A 12,880-nucleotide genomic window follows, 5' to 3' on the forward strand; every position below is an offset into this window, starting at 1 on the left:
GGCCTTAAGGGACTACGTTTTTCTTTATTTTATTATTGCATGAAAGACATTTGTGTTTATTTGAAATAAATATGTGTTAATCTTTAAGACCTGCTCTATTTTTTAATATTTTTTTGTCGTCGATCGCGTTAGTGTAAGCTTTGGAAAAAAATCAAAAAGAATTGGAGGGAAAGCGCACCTCTATTTCTAGTAGAAGTGCAGCCATTGCAAGAAACTCGCGCTATTTCACTCGCTATCACAAATGCAGCGACGCAAATGTTCATCAAAGTCATAACTCATAAGTCATCAAATGGATCATCCGCCACAGCAAGTCGTTCCGCAAATCAATAACACAATGCTTAACCACAATTTTGGCTTCTGGTTCTAGAGAAGATATAAGGGTTTTAACAAAAAATGGAGCAGACCTTGTCTGTGCTCTATCAAGCAAGATGAATGTTGTTCATAATCTAGAAGATGGACTAAGTTCACGGTGCACTCACAATCTCGAAAATCTTGCTACATCATTAAAAGTAAGCATCGTTCCTGAAGATATGGCGCTCTTCTTCCTCGAGTTTGTCTTTGATGAAAATGATATTTCGCTACTCCACCGCGTGGATCTTTTTCTATATCGGTTCTTTATCATTCTGCTCGAACCGAAGCCCTTCGTTTATCAATCACCAAGAAAATGCACAAAGTGGCGCAAATTTCGACTGAAAAAATTTACCATCTCTTCAACGAGCCATCTTAACGTGCGCAACGGTTTTGGTACAGTTTTGGAAGGAAACTGTCATGGCAGACTGTTTTCACATCCCTCTTCAAGATATTGTTGCTGTCTGCCTACACATCACATGTAACGTGCTGGACTTCATCGACTAAAATTGACACAACTGCGGGCACGTGTTGGCACCAAATTTCCAATCAATTCATAACGATTTGCTCATCCAGTTGCATTCCCAGCACGTCGCGTCCCATCTACGTCGAGTTCTGTCGTCAAGAGCCATGGCCAAGTCAAAAGTGTGGAAAGTATAGGGGACTATCTGCGGCCTCGCTTTTTGGGAATTCTATTTCATTTGGACAGCGTCCTTCTCTCCAAGATAATCTCAGACAAGATCAAGATTAATGCGACGATTTACCGTGTTTTCCCTCGTGTTTTCCTTATCTCTCATTTATTCCTCAGTACTATCACGCTGTGCAAGTCGCAACTTTCTTGTTGAAGGACATGAAAAACAATCACAACACGACGCAAATATACATTCAATTGGTATCTCTCTCGGAATTGCCCGAACTTTCTTCGGTTACAGGTGTATTAGATGAGTCCGAAGACCTTCCGTTCGTTCTTCAGCTCTGAATTTTATACGTACCAAAGCTAATAAAAAAGATAGTCAAAATAAAATTATATTTTATTAAATTGTGTTTTTTTTTTGTGGGATCTGGTGCTTTTTAATAAAGTGATGCATCCTCTTATTGAACAAAAAAAGATTAAAAATATACGCGTGACGAAATTAATTATTTTTTAGTTATTCTCATTGCCTTGTAAAATAGTGTAATAAACTATTTTTTTTTTAATTCAATTTTGATGAAATCGAAACCTTTTCAAACTTTCCGCCAACTTTCTTATATGCTTCATTTATCGCCAGATGGCACTTACCAGATTTTTGTCGTCTGCTTGTCTCGTGGTGCCCAAAAATTTCGACACAGGGCAAGACGGCAAGTTACTTAGTTATTGAATTGAATGGTTCAAGTTACCTAGTTTCTTTCAAAAATATTTCAAATAAAAGAAAAACAAATTACAACAAGAAAATGGAGAGTGGTAGTACAAATGGTAATGCAAAAACCCCGGATGACAACAAACAAAATGGACCTGGGTCACAAAAGACAAAGAAGAAAAACAACTCCAAAGGAAAATTACACCCAAGTCGAGTTAAAGCAAGTGCCATTGAGCAACACGAAATCAAGAATTTGCAAATTCGCTATACATCAGTGGAAACATCAGCTGTACTAAAATTTAAAGATATTCCGCTTTCCAAGAAAACCTTGCAAGGTCTGCAGCAGAACGAGTACACCACGCCAACCGAAGTCCAAAAAGAGAGTATTGTTCTTGCCCTAAGAGGTCTAGATGTATTGGGAGCTGCCAAAACCGGTAGTGGAAAAACCCTTGCCTTTGTGATACCTGTTCTTGAAAGACTGTACTGCATGCAATGGACTCGACTAGATGGTCTTGGTGCCCTAATTATAACCCCAACTCGAGAATTGGCATACCAGATATTTGAGACTTTCAGGAAGGTTGGAATCCAGCATGATTTTTCTGCTGGTCTCATCATTGGAGGCAAAGACCTTAATTTTGAAAGGAAACGATTAGACCAATGTAACATCATGATTTGCACCCCTGGAAGAGTCCTTCATCACATGGATGAAAATCCTCTCTTTGACTGCTCCAACCTACAGATATTGGTTATTGACGAGGCTGATCGTTGTTTGGATCTGGGATTCCAGCAAACGATGAACGGTATCATTGAAAATTTACCCCCAAAGAGGCAAACTCTGCTGTTTTCCGCCACACAAACCAAGTATTTAATATGATAACATTCATCGTTTAGAATTTACGCTCACCTTTTTATATCTTATGTAAATTACAGATCAGTCAAAGATCTCGCTCGTCTCAGTTTAAAGGACCCCGTTTACGTTTCTGTTCACGAAAACGCTCAATACTCCACACCCGAGTCTTTGCGTCAAAGCTACATCATTACTCCCATTCAAAACAAAGTCGACATTTTATGGTCTTTTCTTAGGAGTCATAGGAAGAAGAAACTGATTGTCTTTTTGACTTCTTGCAAACAGGTAATTTGTTGAAAAATTTGCCGTTGATTATCAAACTAACTTGAACATTGCCTTTTAATTAGGTTCGATTTATTCATCAAGCTTTTACTCGTCTGCGACCTGGTCTTTCTGTATTGGCTTTGTATGGTACCATGCACCAGATGAAACGCATGTCAGTCTACGAAGAGTTTTGCGAGAAGCAAACTGCCGTCCTGTTCGCCACAGACATTGCCGCTCGAGGACTCGATTTTCCTAATGTTGATTGGGTAATTCAAATGGATTGTCCGGACGACCCAAGTAGCTACATCCACCGAGCCGGTCGTACTGCTCGTTATCAGAAAGGAGGGGAATCGTTGCTGATGCTGCTGCCCTCAGAAGAAGCCATGGTTGAGCAGTTGGCCCAGAAAAAGATCCCCATTCAGAAAATTGAAGTCAATCCTTCGAAATTGGTTTCCATTCAGCGGAAACTCGAAGCCATGCTCGCTCGTGATGTTGAATTGAAACAAATGGCCCAACGGGCTTTTGTTACTTATGCCAAATCAGTTTTCCTTATGAAAGACAAGTCGATTTTTGATGTCACTAGTATCGATTTGAATGCTTTAGCTCGGTCTTTGGGGCTCGCTCTTGCTCCACGCGTCCGTTTCCTACAAAAACATCTCAAGGCAACAGAATCGGCTGCGCCTCCACAAGCTCCTCGAATGTTGAAACCAAACTATGACACCCCAGCCGAGAAGCCTATTGCCGCTCAATCGACTGAGCAGCAATGGAGAAGAAACGACCTGGAAGCAGCTTACGATTTCCACGCAGAAGACGAATTACAGGATTCCGATAGCGATGACGGCATTTTCAAAATCAAGCGGCAAAATCACGCTCTCCCCGGATTCGAAGAAGCCGAGGAGGAGGAGGTTGAAATTGGTGTTGAGAAAAAGAAGAAGGAAAAGATCTTGACCAAGGAGAAAGTTGCCAAACGAATCCTTGCTAAAAAGCTGAAGGCCAATAAAATTGTCAACTTTGACGACGAAGGAAATGTAATACCCATTTTTTACAGAATGATCCCATTTCGTGTTGTTGTATAATTTATTGTTGTTTATTTTGCAGAGAATTTATGACGCATCTCGCGAGAAAGTTTCCGAGCTTGGCCGAGCTCTCGAAATTGAAGCTTCGACATCGATTACTGGTGGCATCAATTTGGTTGAAGCCAAAAAGGCGATGGAAGAAGAGGATAAATACGACAAAGAAATCTTCCGTCAGCGTATTAAAGCCAAACATCGCGAAGATCGACTCAAAGCCAAAGCAGAGCGTAGACTTGCCAACCGGGTAGAGAAGGAAGAAGAAGTAACGAATGTCGAAGGTGAGGAGGAGGACGAAGAGTCTGAAGGTGACGAGAGTGTCGATGGTTCAGTCGGAGAAATTATAGACGCTTTACCCGATCCCGATCGCATCTACGGCGCCAAGGAAGATGATAGCGAAGAAGAAGGTGAGGTTTACAGAGGGCCAGCTGTTGCAAAGTAAGAAATCTCCCATTTAATTTTCGTTTGTTCCAATAAAGTAATTCTGTCTTTATTTAGGAAACGCTCGCGATTGCCGAGCGAGAGTGAAGAAGATGACGACAGTGAAGATGATAGTGAAAGTGACAATGACGAAGCACCTGTCAAGCCTACCCCGATTACAAGGTACAAACATTTGGCTGAAACCAAGTTGGAATTCTATTAATTCTTTCTCATAATTAGGAAACGGCGACAACCGAGTGAAAGCGAAGAACTTCCCACACCTACAAAGACGAAACAAAAATGGATCAAGAAGAAGCCACCTAAGAAACAGAAACCAGCTAAGAACAGTAAATTTGACACTGGCCTGGATTTGGCTATGGACGAAGAGTTGGCTCTTCACATTCTTGGCTCTAAAAATTAAAGAAAGACTGCCTCGTTGTCCATATGAAATACACAGTCAGCTTAATGGATTGAGAACTTTGACATTAACGCGGCTTGTCGACTGAATCTTTTCCGACGTAATTGTAAACTGTTTCATTGCGTCATACAAGGAAAGCATGTTCAAGTTTGCTGATATCATGTTGGTTTATTTGTTTGATTTACAGAGGATATACACTAAATGAAGGGAGAAAGAGATGTGGTAAGTAACGAGGAAAAAAATGAAGACGCTGACGAAGCATGCGAAGGAGTAACGTTGTCCTCCAAATTGTGTGACGAGGGCAACAGAAATAGTAGTTGTAAGAATTTGTTAAAAAGGGGAAATTGGGCATTGATGGCTCCCACCACATTCCGGTTGAAAGGTTAAGTCGATCAAATAATTCAATAGGATTAAGCTTACAATAACTCTTACTAACTATTACTTCTTCTTGGGCACTGGTTTGTTGGCAGCTGCGTTCGGCTTCGTGGCGTTGATACCAGAATACTGGTATTTTGCTTTCTTCTCCGAGGGTTTCAAAATCTAACGAATTTGGAAAAATTTTAAATTTGAGTTACAAATATTAAACATTCAATAGAAATACCTGAAAAGAGCACATAAGTGTTTCATCAACGCTCATCATGCCGCCCGCGTTGTCAAACTCCCCGCAGTAATTTGGCGCAGAAAAGAGAGTAACCAGTTGACGTTTGGCAAAAAATTCGTAACCATCTTCTACGACCTGATGAGCTCTGCAAATCAAGTCAAGGTCATGGCGATTCAAAAATTTGCTGACAACATCAGCTCCGAAAGTGAAGGAAACGCCGCGGTCATTTTCAGACCATCCTTGCACGTCTTTATCAGGGTCGGACCACAGCAGGTCACAAAGAAGGCCTGAATGTAAAACAAATCAGCCACATATGATGTTATATATATTTCAGGTGTAAAAGCCAAGTCGAAGTTTACCAGTGTCAGGTACATCAGTCGGCCTCATAATACGTTTGATTTGGTCCATGTTTTGTAGGTCGGGACTTAAGCCGCCGTGACAACAAAATATTTTCTCGTCAATTATGGCGGCGATAGGAAGACAATTAAAACAATCGGTGAAAGTCTTCCACAGTTTAATGTTGTACCGCCGTTTGCCTAAGATAAAGCAGAATACATCACTCTAAAAAATGGCCATTTAGAAAACGATAGTTACTTACATTCATCATAAAAGCCATAAATTCTGTTGATGGATGCACATTCGTGATTTCCTCTTAATAAGAAGAAATTTTCAGGGTACTTGATTTTATAAGCAAGTAGAAGGCAAATGGTTTCCAAGGACTGTTTTCCGCGATCCACGTAATCGCCAAGAAATAAATAATTTGCTTCAGGGGGGAAACCTCCATACTCAAACAATCTTAGCAAATCTGTATACTGGCCATGAATATCACCTGAAAATACCAAACAGAAAATATAATTTACTACCTCTTTGGAAGTCCCAAGTAAAAAAAATAAGAATGAAATTTGTTAAAATTAGTGCATACCACAAATTTTCAGGGGTGCTTCTAGCTCAAGGAGTATTGGCTGTTGAAGGAAAATCTCTCTGGATTTTAAACACAAGCCCCTAACTTCAGCCTCTGTCATCTGCACAGACTTCCCAGGCCGGCATCCTCTCACTGTTACAAAACACATAAAAAAAAATGGTTAGTGATTAACAATTTGATTTACAGGTAATCACATGACAATTTCATTTTTAGGGCAAGGAACAAGGCTGTGGGTATGTGATATAAATACTCTAATCAAGTTGTATAGAACCTTAAATTATTACCATTGAATGAGACCATTTAGTTTCATTTAAATATAAATAAGAAGATGGGGAAATATTGGTTTCAAGAATTTGTTTAGCGTCACAAAATTGCCAACGTAATCATTATTTTCGAAATTGAAAATTGAAGCCCTTTGCAGTTCTACACCAAAAAAGTAGTCTAAGAAGCTATTGAACGCATAAAAGATGTATCAATGAGACCACTTAGTTCCTAGCTTTCAGACTGCTCTATTAGTTTTAATCAAAATTTTTAATTCATAATGACTTACCTTCTAACAATCGAGAAATAATACTGTCAACATTAAGGTCGTCCGCCATCATCGAAAAGTCAGACGGGATTAAAATAGTTGTGCAGCACCATCTGGATGTAAACACCTGAACTTGAGACATGGCTTTCGTCTGCTAGGGAAACTAGGGCTCGCGTTGCAAGCGTTGGCCTTCGGCTAAGTGACAGAGCTATCTTGGAAGAATTTTGGAATTAGGCAGTCTTGTTCTTGTGCTTCATTTTCTTGTCGTTATTTTTTATTTTACTCTGTAATTTTTTATTTTATTGTACTCTGTATACTCTTCTACTTTTTTAAAACACTGACCATAAAAAAAAAAAAAGAACGACGTTGCATTTATAAATTTTCATTTCGACAAAAATAAACAAATAAGGAAGAAGGACAAATTAACATTTTTAGCGGAAGTAAAATAAGCTTTTTGTCTGGGAATTCCAAACCTGGTCGGTATATACCTCATTTCTCGAAGTTTGGTGATACTTGATGAATACACTTTTCTGCCGTGTAATCAACCTCAGCTTCGGTGGTGAATCGCCCAATTCCAAATCGAATAGAAGAATGCGCCAAATCTTCTTCAGCGCCAATGGTCCGCAAAATATATGAAAGTTCCAGCAATGCTGAGGTGCAAGTACTTCCGCTTGAGAGTGCCACGTCTTACGTAATAAAAAGAATTAGTTAAAATGAAAGGTAGTGGAAGTTGCCTTTATATAAAGTTACCTTTCAGGGCCATGAAAAGACTTTCTCCCTCGACGTAGGCGAAAGAAAGGTTTACACAACCTGGGTAGGAGTGTTCAGGATCTCAATTTCGTACGACATGTGTTAAACTATTACCAATCTGATCGATCAAGCGTTGCGATAGTTTACTAATCTGGCATGATTATACTAAAACATGGTTTTGATCAATTAGTTATGTATGGATACTACTATGACATGAACTAAAACCTTAAGTTCTTGCTGAGCTACTTCACATGCTGCGCCAAAACCAACTGTCACTCTGTCAGTGGAGTAGGAACTGTTCCACCACGTATCCCTCATTCCTGACCACCTCCACTTTGCAGAGCTTCAATCCTAACCCGTGGTCGGCCTATCACGTAAAGAGCACCAACACCTTTTGTTCAAGTTCAAGAAAAGAATGATGCGAAAAAAGAGTGAATTACATCGAAATAACAATCATATATTAAATTGTAAAATACCTTTATAAATCAATTGACATCGATTCAACATCAATTGGAATTTTACCTAGAGCTTGGGCTCCATCACAGTGGAAAAACACTTTAGCTTTTCGACACATAGCATCTAATGATGAAAAAATTATGTATAGAAATAGAACATTAGACTCTACAATGATTATGTGTGTGTCTCACCTATTTCTGCTATGGAATAATTTGCCATGTCAGGAAGCATTGCAACTAATACCCTTGTAAGTATCGACTCTAGCCACAAGTTGGTAACTGGAAGTTGGTCACTGGAAGTTGGTCACTGTAAGTTGGTCACTGTAAGTTGATCCATGCTACATTTACTCCTGTAGAACAAATTCAGTTTAAAGATTAAACTTTTCTGCATCTGGGCGATTACGAACTACCAGTTGTAAACATGTAGTTTGGCACAGGTGGGTTGGCACTGTTTCGATATACTGAAGAACATGCTGAGTTCCTGAAATGACTTAATTTAGTAAGAGACCAATTATTTAACTGTTGACACAAGTTGCTGAATGTTTAATCGTTTTTTTTTTCAATGGAAGCAACTGTTGGTATGTGTCTGTGGACTAGGACTAGGACATAACAAAAAGCTCAATGAATACAGTGAAACTTGGGAATACCGAAACATTAAATATTAACTTAAATAAAATTCGGAAGTAAACGCCAATTTTTGTTAGGCATGGAAAACATTTTGAATTACTTTTCCTTTGATAATATAATACACGAATCTTCGAATGCATTCTAAATCTATTGTTTGTTTACATTTACATTTCTATCACAAAAACTACCCCTGGGTATACCACGCAATTCCATTTTCAGGTTTCGGCGGTGACTGAAAAATGTGGGACCGTGGGTTGAAAACCGCGTGGCAGGGAGTATAGGCTTCACTGAATTTCCGATTTTATATCGATCGGTAAATCGAGACGGGAGCCAATAGCAAGGCCAGATTTCGGTCACGTGGGGGTAGTTTTTCTCTCTAAGCTCCGCCTTTTCCCATTTCCTTCCAGGGAGACTTTTGAGCTCTACGGGAACCCTGTTAAGGCCCTCGGCAGGCTAAAGCCTTAGCCTCAGGGAAAAACGAACCCAACAATATCAGCGGCCTTATACCGAGATTTGCAGTTTCAAACTTTGCCCGTTTTCTTTATTATAATGTCAAAAGTTGCAAAGAAGGTGGTGAAAGCGATGTCGAAGAAGACTATAGCGAAAATTGATCATGGCAATAGAATGGAAACGTATATACCTTCGGGAAAAGCAGTTGCAGGTCCTCCACTTGGCCCTCAATTAGGACAGGTTTGTAGTTTGCTACTGCTAAATTCTAGCGATGACTTTTTCTAACTAGCACACTGCTTCTTGTACAGAAAAACATAAATATTGCAGCATTTTGTAAAGAATTCAATGAAAGAACCAAGGATTACAAAGAGGGGATTCCTTTGCCCTGCAGAGTAGTTGTGAATCCTGATAGGACATTTGACCTTACCATTAATCAACCTCCAGCTACATATTTTCTGAAACAAGCAGCAGGCATTCAGCGGGGAGCCATGAAACATGGTAAAAGTTTACAAATGTATGTCCTGCTTTACAATTTTTTGCTAATTTGAAGAAATTATTATTATATCCAGCTCAAGAAGTAGCAGGAAAAGTTTCCCTCAAGCATGTCTATGAAATTGCGAAAATCAAACAACAGGATGCAACACTAAGCTTCCTGCCTCTAGAAACAATTTGTAAACAGGTTGTTGCAATTGCCAAAAGTTGTGGAATTGAAGTAGTTCCAAAATTGGATGCCGAAGAATATGGAGAATTTTTGAAGGAAAGAAAGATAATTGTAGAGGAGGAGTTAAAAGACTTACAAGCTAAGAAAGAAGCTCGTATGTTACGAACGGCATAGCATGTGTATTCTCAATTGTAGTCAATAAATTTGTCAACTTTTTCCTTGAATCAATAGTCTTCAGACGGCATATGCCTACGGTCTCTTTGAGCATTGTGCTTCCGTTTTTTCGCCATGTATTGATTAAGTCTTCCTTCTTCCTTTAAGCTATCAAATTTCTCTTTCAGATTTCGCTCCTTACGCGCCGCTGAAAATTTAAAATTAAGGTAATTAAAGAGAGGTTTCAAATTGATTAAATGTTTCCAGTTACCTTTGGTTGCAAAATAAAGGGATTTTCCTTCCTTCAATGCATCAATAGTAATTTGTTTCTCTTCTTCCTGTTTTTCCTCTTCGAGCTTCCGCATCTTCTCTGATCTAATTTGGTTTTCCTACGATTGATAGATACAAAAAAACTTTTACAGTAAATTTCAAAGTAAGCCCGTAACATTTAGTAAATTACCATTCGCTGTATGAGATATTTGATCTTTTCAGTGCGTCTCGGATTGGTTTCTTCCCGCAGTTCTTCTTTCAGTTTTTTTACTTCATCTTCCTTCATTTTATTGACAAAGTCATAGTTTTTGTAAAATTTCTGGTAAGATTAGATGATAGTTAACAGGTGGGATCAAGTAAGAGAAATTACAAATTCACAAGATATTGTGGGATGTCTACAAACCTTTTCATGAAATTCACCACAGAGATTGTCAAAGCGAGGATCACTCCGAAAAACTTTTGGAACTTGGATGGCAACTTTAGGCTCTATTCTTCTTGATTTTGATGATATTTCTCTTGGTCTGTTTGGATTGGCTCTTTTAAAATCAGTTCTTACCTGAGGTTTCTTTTTAACTCCAATAAGAGTCTGATTAAATTTCTTAGAACCAATCTTTTCCTTCAGTTTTTGAAGCTCTTCAAATGTCAAGGCGGAAAGTTCTTCTCTTATTGCAAGTTTTTCAGCTTCCTCACCTCTTTCGCTACCCTGAAAAGATCGTTGTTGATCATGATCAACAGTTTTACCTTTACTCACGATCGAACGTAGGACTGGAAGTTTGGCTTCGGGAATATCCAAGCCCGAGAGTTCATCTTCATCGTCATCAGAACTTTTGAGGGGCCTTTCCTCATCTTGCTCAACGTCACTTTCCTCTGTATCTGAGGCTTCTTCTACAAGATTTTCAACCTTCCATTTTTTTGACATTTTCCAATTTTTCACAAACACATGTGGTTTCGTTAATTGATTGTCGTCTGTTGGTGTAATTGCCAGATTGCATGCTTTGACATAAATTAAGACACTTGAAAAGATTAAGATTTTAAATAAAATAATAGGTAAAAATAATTTTATGTTAAAATTGAATTTTAATTTCTTTCTGTTTCTACATTACCTAACAAATCACTTAGAATTTCAACATTTAAATTATCAAAGAACAGATCTGGCAGTGTGTAGGAGATGAGACTTCTGATTCACATGTTTCTGTTTACAAAATTGAGCCGCCGAATCGTGTTAAATTTCAGAAGTCTTCAAAAGAAACGTAGGCTACTGAAATATTTACATAATATTTATTTCTTATATCTTTATAGAATATGGCTAATAACTTAAAACTGAGAGTCATCGGTCTACCGATAGCCATCACAGACAAACTTGCTAATCATAACATTGTCACGGTTCAAGTATGATGACATGATATTTTCTGGGCAAGTGTTTGGTTGGAAGTGCAATCATGCATTTTTTTTGTTGTATTTCAAAGGACTTTTTGACATTGAATTTCATTGAGTTGCAACGGAAAACTGGATTAACTTACCAAAAATTGTCAGCCATTTCAACAGAAGTCAACAACTTTGTGTCACCTAGAGGCATTCCGGTAGGAATATTTTAGAAATCTGTTAACCACAACTTTCAATTGAAATATTATTTTAAACAGGTTAGCCAGTTACTGCAGCCATCACATGCAATTTTTAATGGTGAACTAGATGTTTTTCTTAAAGGGGGCATAACACATGGTCACATAACAGAATTTTCAGGAGCTCCTGGTCTAGGAAAAACTCAACTTTGCCTTCAGCTTGCTTTTTCAAATACCTTACATGGTGGTGCAAGTAATGGTGTTCTATACATAGATACTGAAGGTGCGTTTAATTCTTCTAGGTGTGTGCAGAAAATTACAAAAGTATCAGTTGTTTGTTTAGTTTATATAATATTTTTTGTTACTTATTAGGCTTTTGGATATAGCTGTGCATAAATATGGGACAACAACACAAGAGGAATTGGAAAGCTCTTTGAATAGAATCCATCTGTGGCATCCCCACAGTCTTAAAGACATCATAGACAAGTAATAGTTTTTGCATTAAATTATTTGATAAATGCTTTATCACAAACTAACTACTATCAAAACATTCACAGGTTAATCAGTATAGAAGTGTTTATTATCAAAGAGCGCATCGGTCTTTTAATAATTGATTCTAGTAAGTATTTTTCAATATGTTTGTTTATTATTCAGGCGTGTTGTAAATTTTGTTTCGCCTTATGTCACATTTAGTGGGTTCGATTGTCCGACGAGATTTTGGAGCAGAGAAAAGCGTCGAAAGGGGTACTCAAATGTGCTCGTTGAGTTCGAATTTAAAACGAATAGCACACACCTTTAATTTGGCTGTGGTTGTAACTAATCACGTAACTGCTAAAATGGAAACGTCTAAAGATTTAAATGGTGGATCAACTTCAATTCCAGCGTTGGGTCCATCTTGGAGTCATTGGATCAACAGTCGGCTTCATTTGTTTATTAGCCAAAATGCACGACGTTTAATCGTTTCAAAATCCCCTGAAATCCCTGAGATTATCGTCAATTATTGCATCAGCAAAGGCGGCATCGAAATTCAAAGTGGAGGCTGTTCTTAATCTGCCTTTTATCTTTCTTTACTACTTTACTACTACTACTTAACTACAAAGTTTGCGTAAAATAATCGTAGGCGCCTTTGGCACGTTTGTTGTTAAAAATATTTTGTGTAAAGGCAATAAATTCTTTTTCACTCCTATTTCGAAAAAATT

General features: G+C 38.3%; 5 protein-coding genes across 8 annotated transcripts; 3 read left to right on the forward strand and 2 right to left on the reverse strand.

Moving 5' to 3' along the window:
- Nucleotides 1–1,632: 1,632 nt before the first annotated feature.
- On the forward strand, nt 1,633–4,756 carry LOC124195021 (probable ATP-dependent RNA helicase DDX10). The gene is made up of 6 exons (XM_046589476.1): nt 1,633–2,546; nt 2,616–2,817; nt 2,880–3,824; nt 3,895–4,304; nt 4,365–4,469; nt 4,527–4,756. Exons 1-6 carry the CDS (start codon nt 1,780–1,782, stop codon nt 4,705–4,707), a joined length of 2,610 nt encoding a protein of 869 aa, XP_046445432.1. The 5' UTR covers nt 1,633–1,779; the 3' UTR covers nt 4,708–4,756.
- Nucleotides 4,757–4,852: 96 nt separating this feature from the next.
- LOC124195022 (serine/threonine-protein phosphatase PP1-beta catalytic subunit) lies at nt 4,853–6,916 on the reverse strand. Of its 2 annotated transcripts, none has more exons than XM_046589477.1 (6): nt 6,778–6,916; nt 6,228–6,359; nt 5,904–6,134; nt 5,665–5,841; nt 5,306–5,592; nt 4,853–5,244 (listed from the first exon to the last, which is right to left on the reverse strand). In XM_046589477.1, exons 1-6 carry the CDS (start codon nt 6,896–6,898, stop codon nt 5,143–5,145), a joined length of 1,050 nt encoding a protein of 349 aa, XP_046445433.1. In that variant the 5' UTR covers nt 6,899–6,916; the 3' UTR covers nt 4,853–5,142. The 2 variants fall into 2 exon arrangements, with proteins under 2 accessions (XP_046445433.1, XP_046445434.1); XM_046589478.1 differs by lacking the exon at nt 6,778–6,916 and adding an exon at nt 6,512–6,714.
- A 1,993-nt stretch (nt 6,917–8,909) lies between these two features.
- On the forward strand, nt 8,910–9,923 carry LOC124195024 (39S ribosomal protein L11, mitochondrial-like). The gene is made up of 3 exons (XM_046589483.1): nt 8,910–9,278; nt 9,347–9,536; nt 9,608–9,923. The coding sequence occupies exons 1-3, from the start codon at nt 9,138–9,140 to the stop codon at nt 9,871–9,873; spliced, it is 597 nt and encodes a 198-aa protein (XP_046445439.1). The 5' UTR covers nt 8,910–9,137; the 3' UTR covers nt 9,874–9,923.
- LOC124195023 (ribosomal RNA processing protein 36 homolog) lies at nt 9,859–11,106 on the reverse strand. 3 transcript variants are annotated; one of them, XM_046589481.1, is made up of 5 exons: nt 10,874–11,104; nt 10,526–10,825; nt 10,313–10,441; nt 10,124–10,241; nt 9,859–10,060 (listed from the first exon to the last, which is right to left on the reverse strand). In XM_046589481.1, exons 1-5 carry the CDS (start codon nt 11,039–11,041, stop codon nt 9,924–9,926), a joined length of 852 nt encoding a protein of 283 aa, XP_046445437.1. In that variant the 5' UTR covers nt 11,042–11,104; the 3' UTR covers nt 9,859–9,923. The 3 variants fall into 3 exon arrangements, with proteins under 3 accessions (XP_046445437.1, XP_046445436.1, XP_046445435.1); XM_046589480.1 differs by having other exon boundaries at nt 10,526–11,104; XM_046589479.1 differs by having other exon boundaries at nt 9,859–10,241; nt 10,526–11,106.
- A 194-nt stretch (nt 11,107–11,300) lies between these two features.
- Nucleotides 11,301–12,867, forward strand: LOC124195026 (DNA repair protein RAD51 homolog 2-like). Its single transcript, XM_046589487.1, has 6 exons — nt 11,301–11,511; nt 11,589–11,702; nt 11,763–11,983; nt 12,054–12,167; nt 12,239–12,300; nt 12,375–12,867. The coding sequence occupies exons 1-6, from the start codon at nt 11,425–11,427 to the stop codon at nt 12,728–12,730; spliced, it is 954 nt and encodes a 317-aa protein (XP_046445443.1). The 5' UTR covers nt 11,301–11,424; the 3' UTR covers nt 12,731–12,867.
- Nucleotides 12,868–12,880: the final 13 nt, after the last annotated feature.

This window comes from Daphnia pulex, chromosome 5, assembly GCF_021134715.1.
Source record: "Daphnia pulex isolate KAP4 chromosome 5, ASM2113471v1".
In the NCBI taxonomy this organism is placed as follows: domain Eukaryota; kingdom Metazoa; phylum Arthropoda; class Branchiopoda; order Diplostraca; family Daphniidae; genus Daphnia; species Daphnia pulex.

Excerpts from the sequence above, each read along its gene's own strand:
- LOC124195024 (XM_046589483.1), top strand. The coding sequence starts at position 9,138 with ATGTCAAAAGTTGCAAAGAAGGTGGTGAAAGCGATGTCGAAGAAGACT. Across the intron at positions 9,279-9,346 it reads TTGGCCCTCAATTAGGACAG|AAAAACATAAATATTGCAGC; the intron begins GTTTGTAGTTTG and ends CTTCTTGTACAG. Across the intron at positions 9,537-9,607 it reads GCGGGGAGCCATGAAACATG|CTCAAGAAGTAGCAGGAAAA; the intron begins GTAAAAGTTTAC and ends TATTATATCCAG.
- LOC124195026 (XM_046589487.1), top strand. The coding sequence starts at position 11,425 with ATGGCTAATAACTTAAAACTGAGAGTCATCGGTCTACCGATAGCCATC. Across the intron at positions 12,168-12,238 it reads CTTAAAGACATCATAGACAA|GTTAATCAGTATAGAAGTGT; the intron begins GTAATAGTTTTT and ends AAACATTCACAG. Across the intron at positions 12,301-12,374 it reads TCTTTTAATAATTGATTCTA|TGGGTTCGATTGTCCGACGA; the intron begins GTAAGTATTTTT and ends TGTCACATTTAG.
- LOC124195021 (XM_046589476.1), top strand. The coding sequence starts at position 1,780 with ATGGAGAGTGGTAGTACAAATGGTAATGCAAAAACCCCGGATGACAAC. Across the intron at positions 2,547-2,615 it reads TTTTCCGCCACACAAACCAA|ATCAGTCAAAGATCTCGCTC; the intron begins GTATTTAATATG and ends TGTAAATTACAG. Across the intron at positions 3,825-3,894 it reads ACTTTGACGACGAAGGAAAT|AGAATTTATGACGCATCTCG; the intron begins GTAATACCCATT and ends TTTATTTTGCAG.
- LOC124195022 (XM_046589477.1), bottom strand. The coding sequence starts at position 6,898 with ATGTCTCAAGTTCAGGTGTTTACATCCAGATGGTGCTGCACAACTATT. Across the intron at positions 6,135-6,227 it reads AGCACCCCTGAAAATTTGTG|GTGATATTCATGGCCAGTAT; the intron begins GTATGCACTAAT and ends TGGTATTTTCAG. Across the intron at positions 5,245-5,305 it reads CACTTATGTGCTCTTTTCAG|ATTTTGAAACCCTCGGAGAA; the intron begins GTATTTCTATTG and ends CAAATTCGTTAG.
- LOC124195023 (XM_046589479.1), bottom strand. The coding sequence starts at position 11,041 with ATGTCAAAAAAATGGAAGGTTGAAAATCTTGTAGAAGAAGCCTCAGAT. Across the intron at positions 10,442-10,525 it reads GTGGTGAATTTCATGAAAAG|AAATTTTACAAAAACTATGA; the intron begins GTTTGTAGACAT and ends TAATCTTACCAG. Across the intron at positions 10,242-10,312 it reads AATATCTCATACAGCGAATG|GAAAACCAAATTAGATCAGA; the intron begins GTAATTTACTAA and ends TATCAATCGTAG.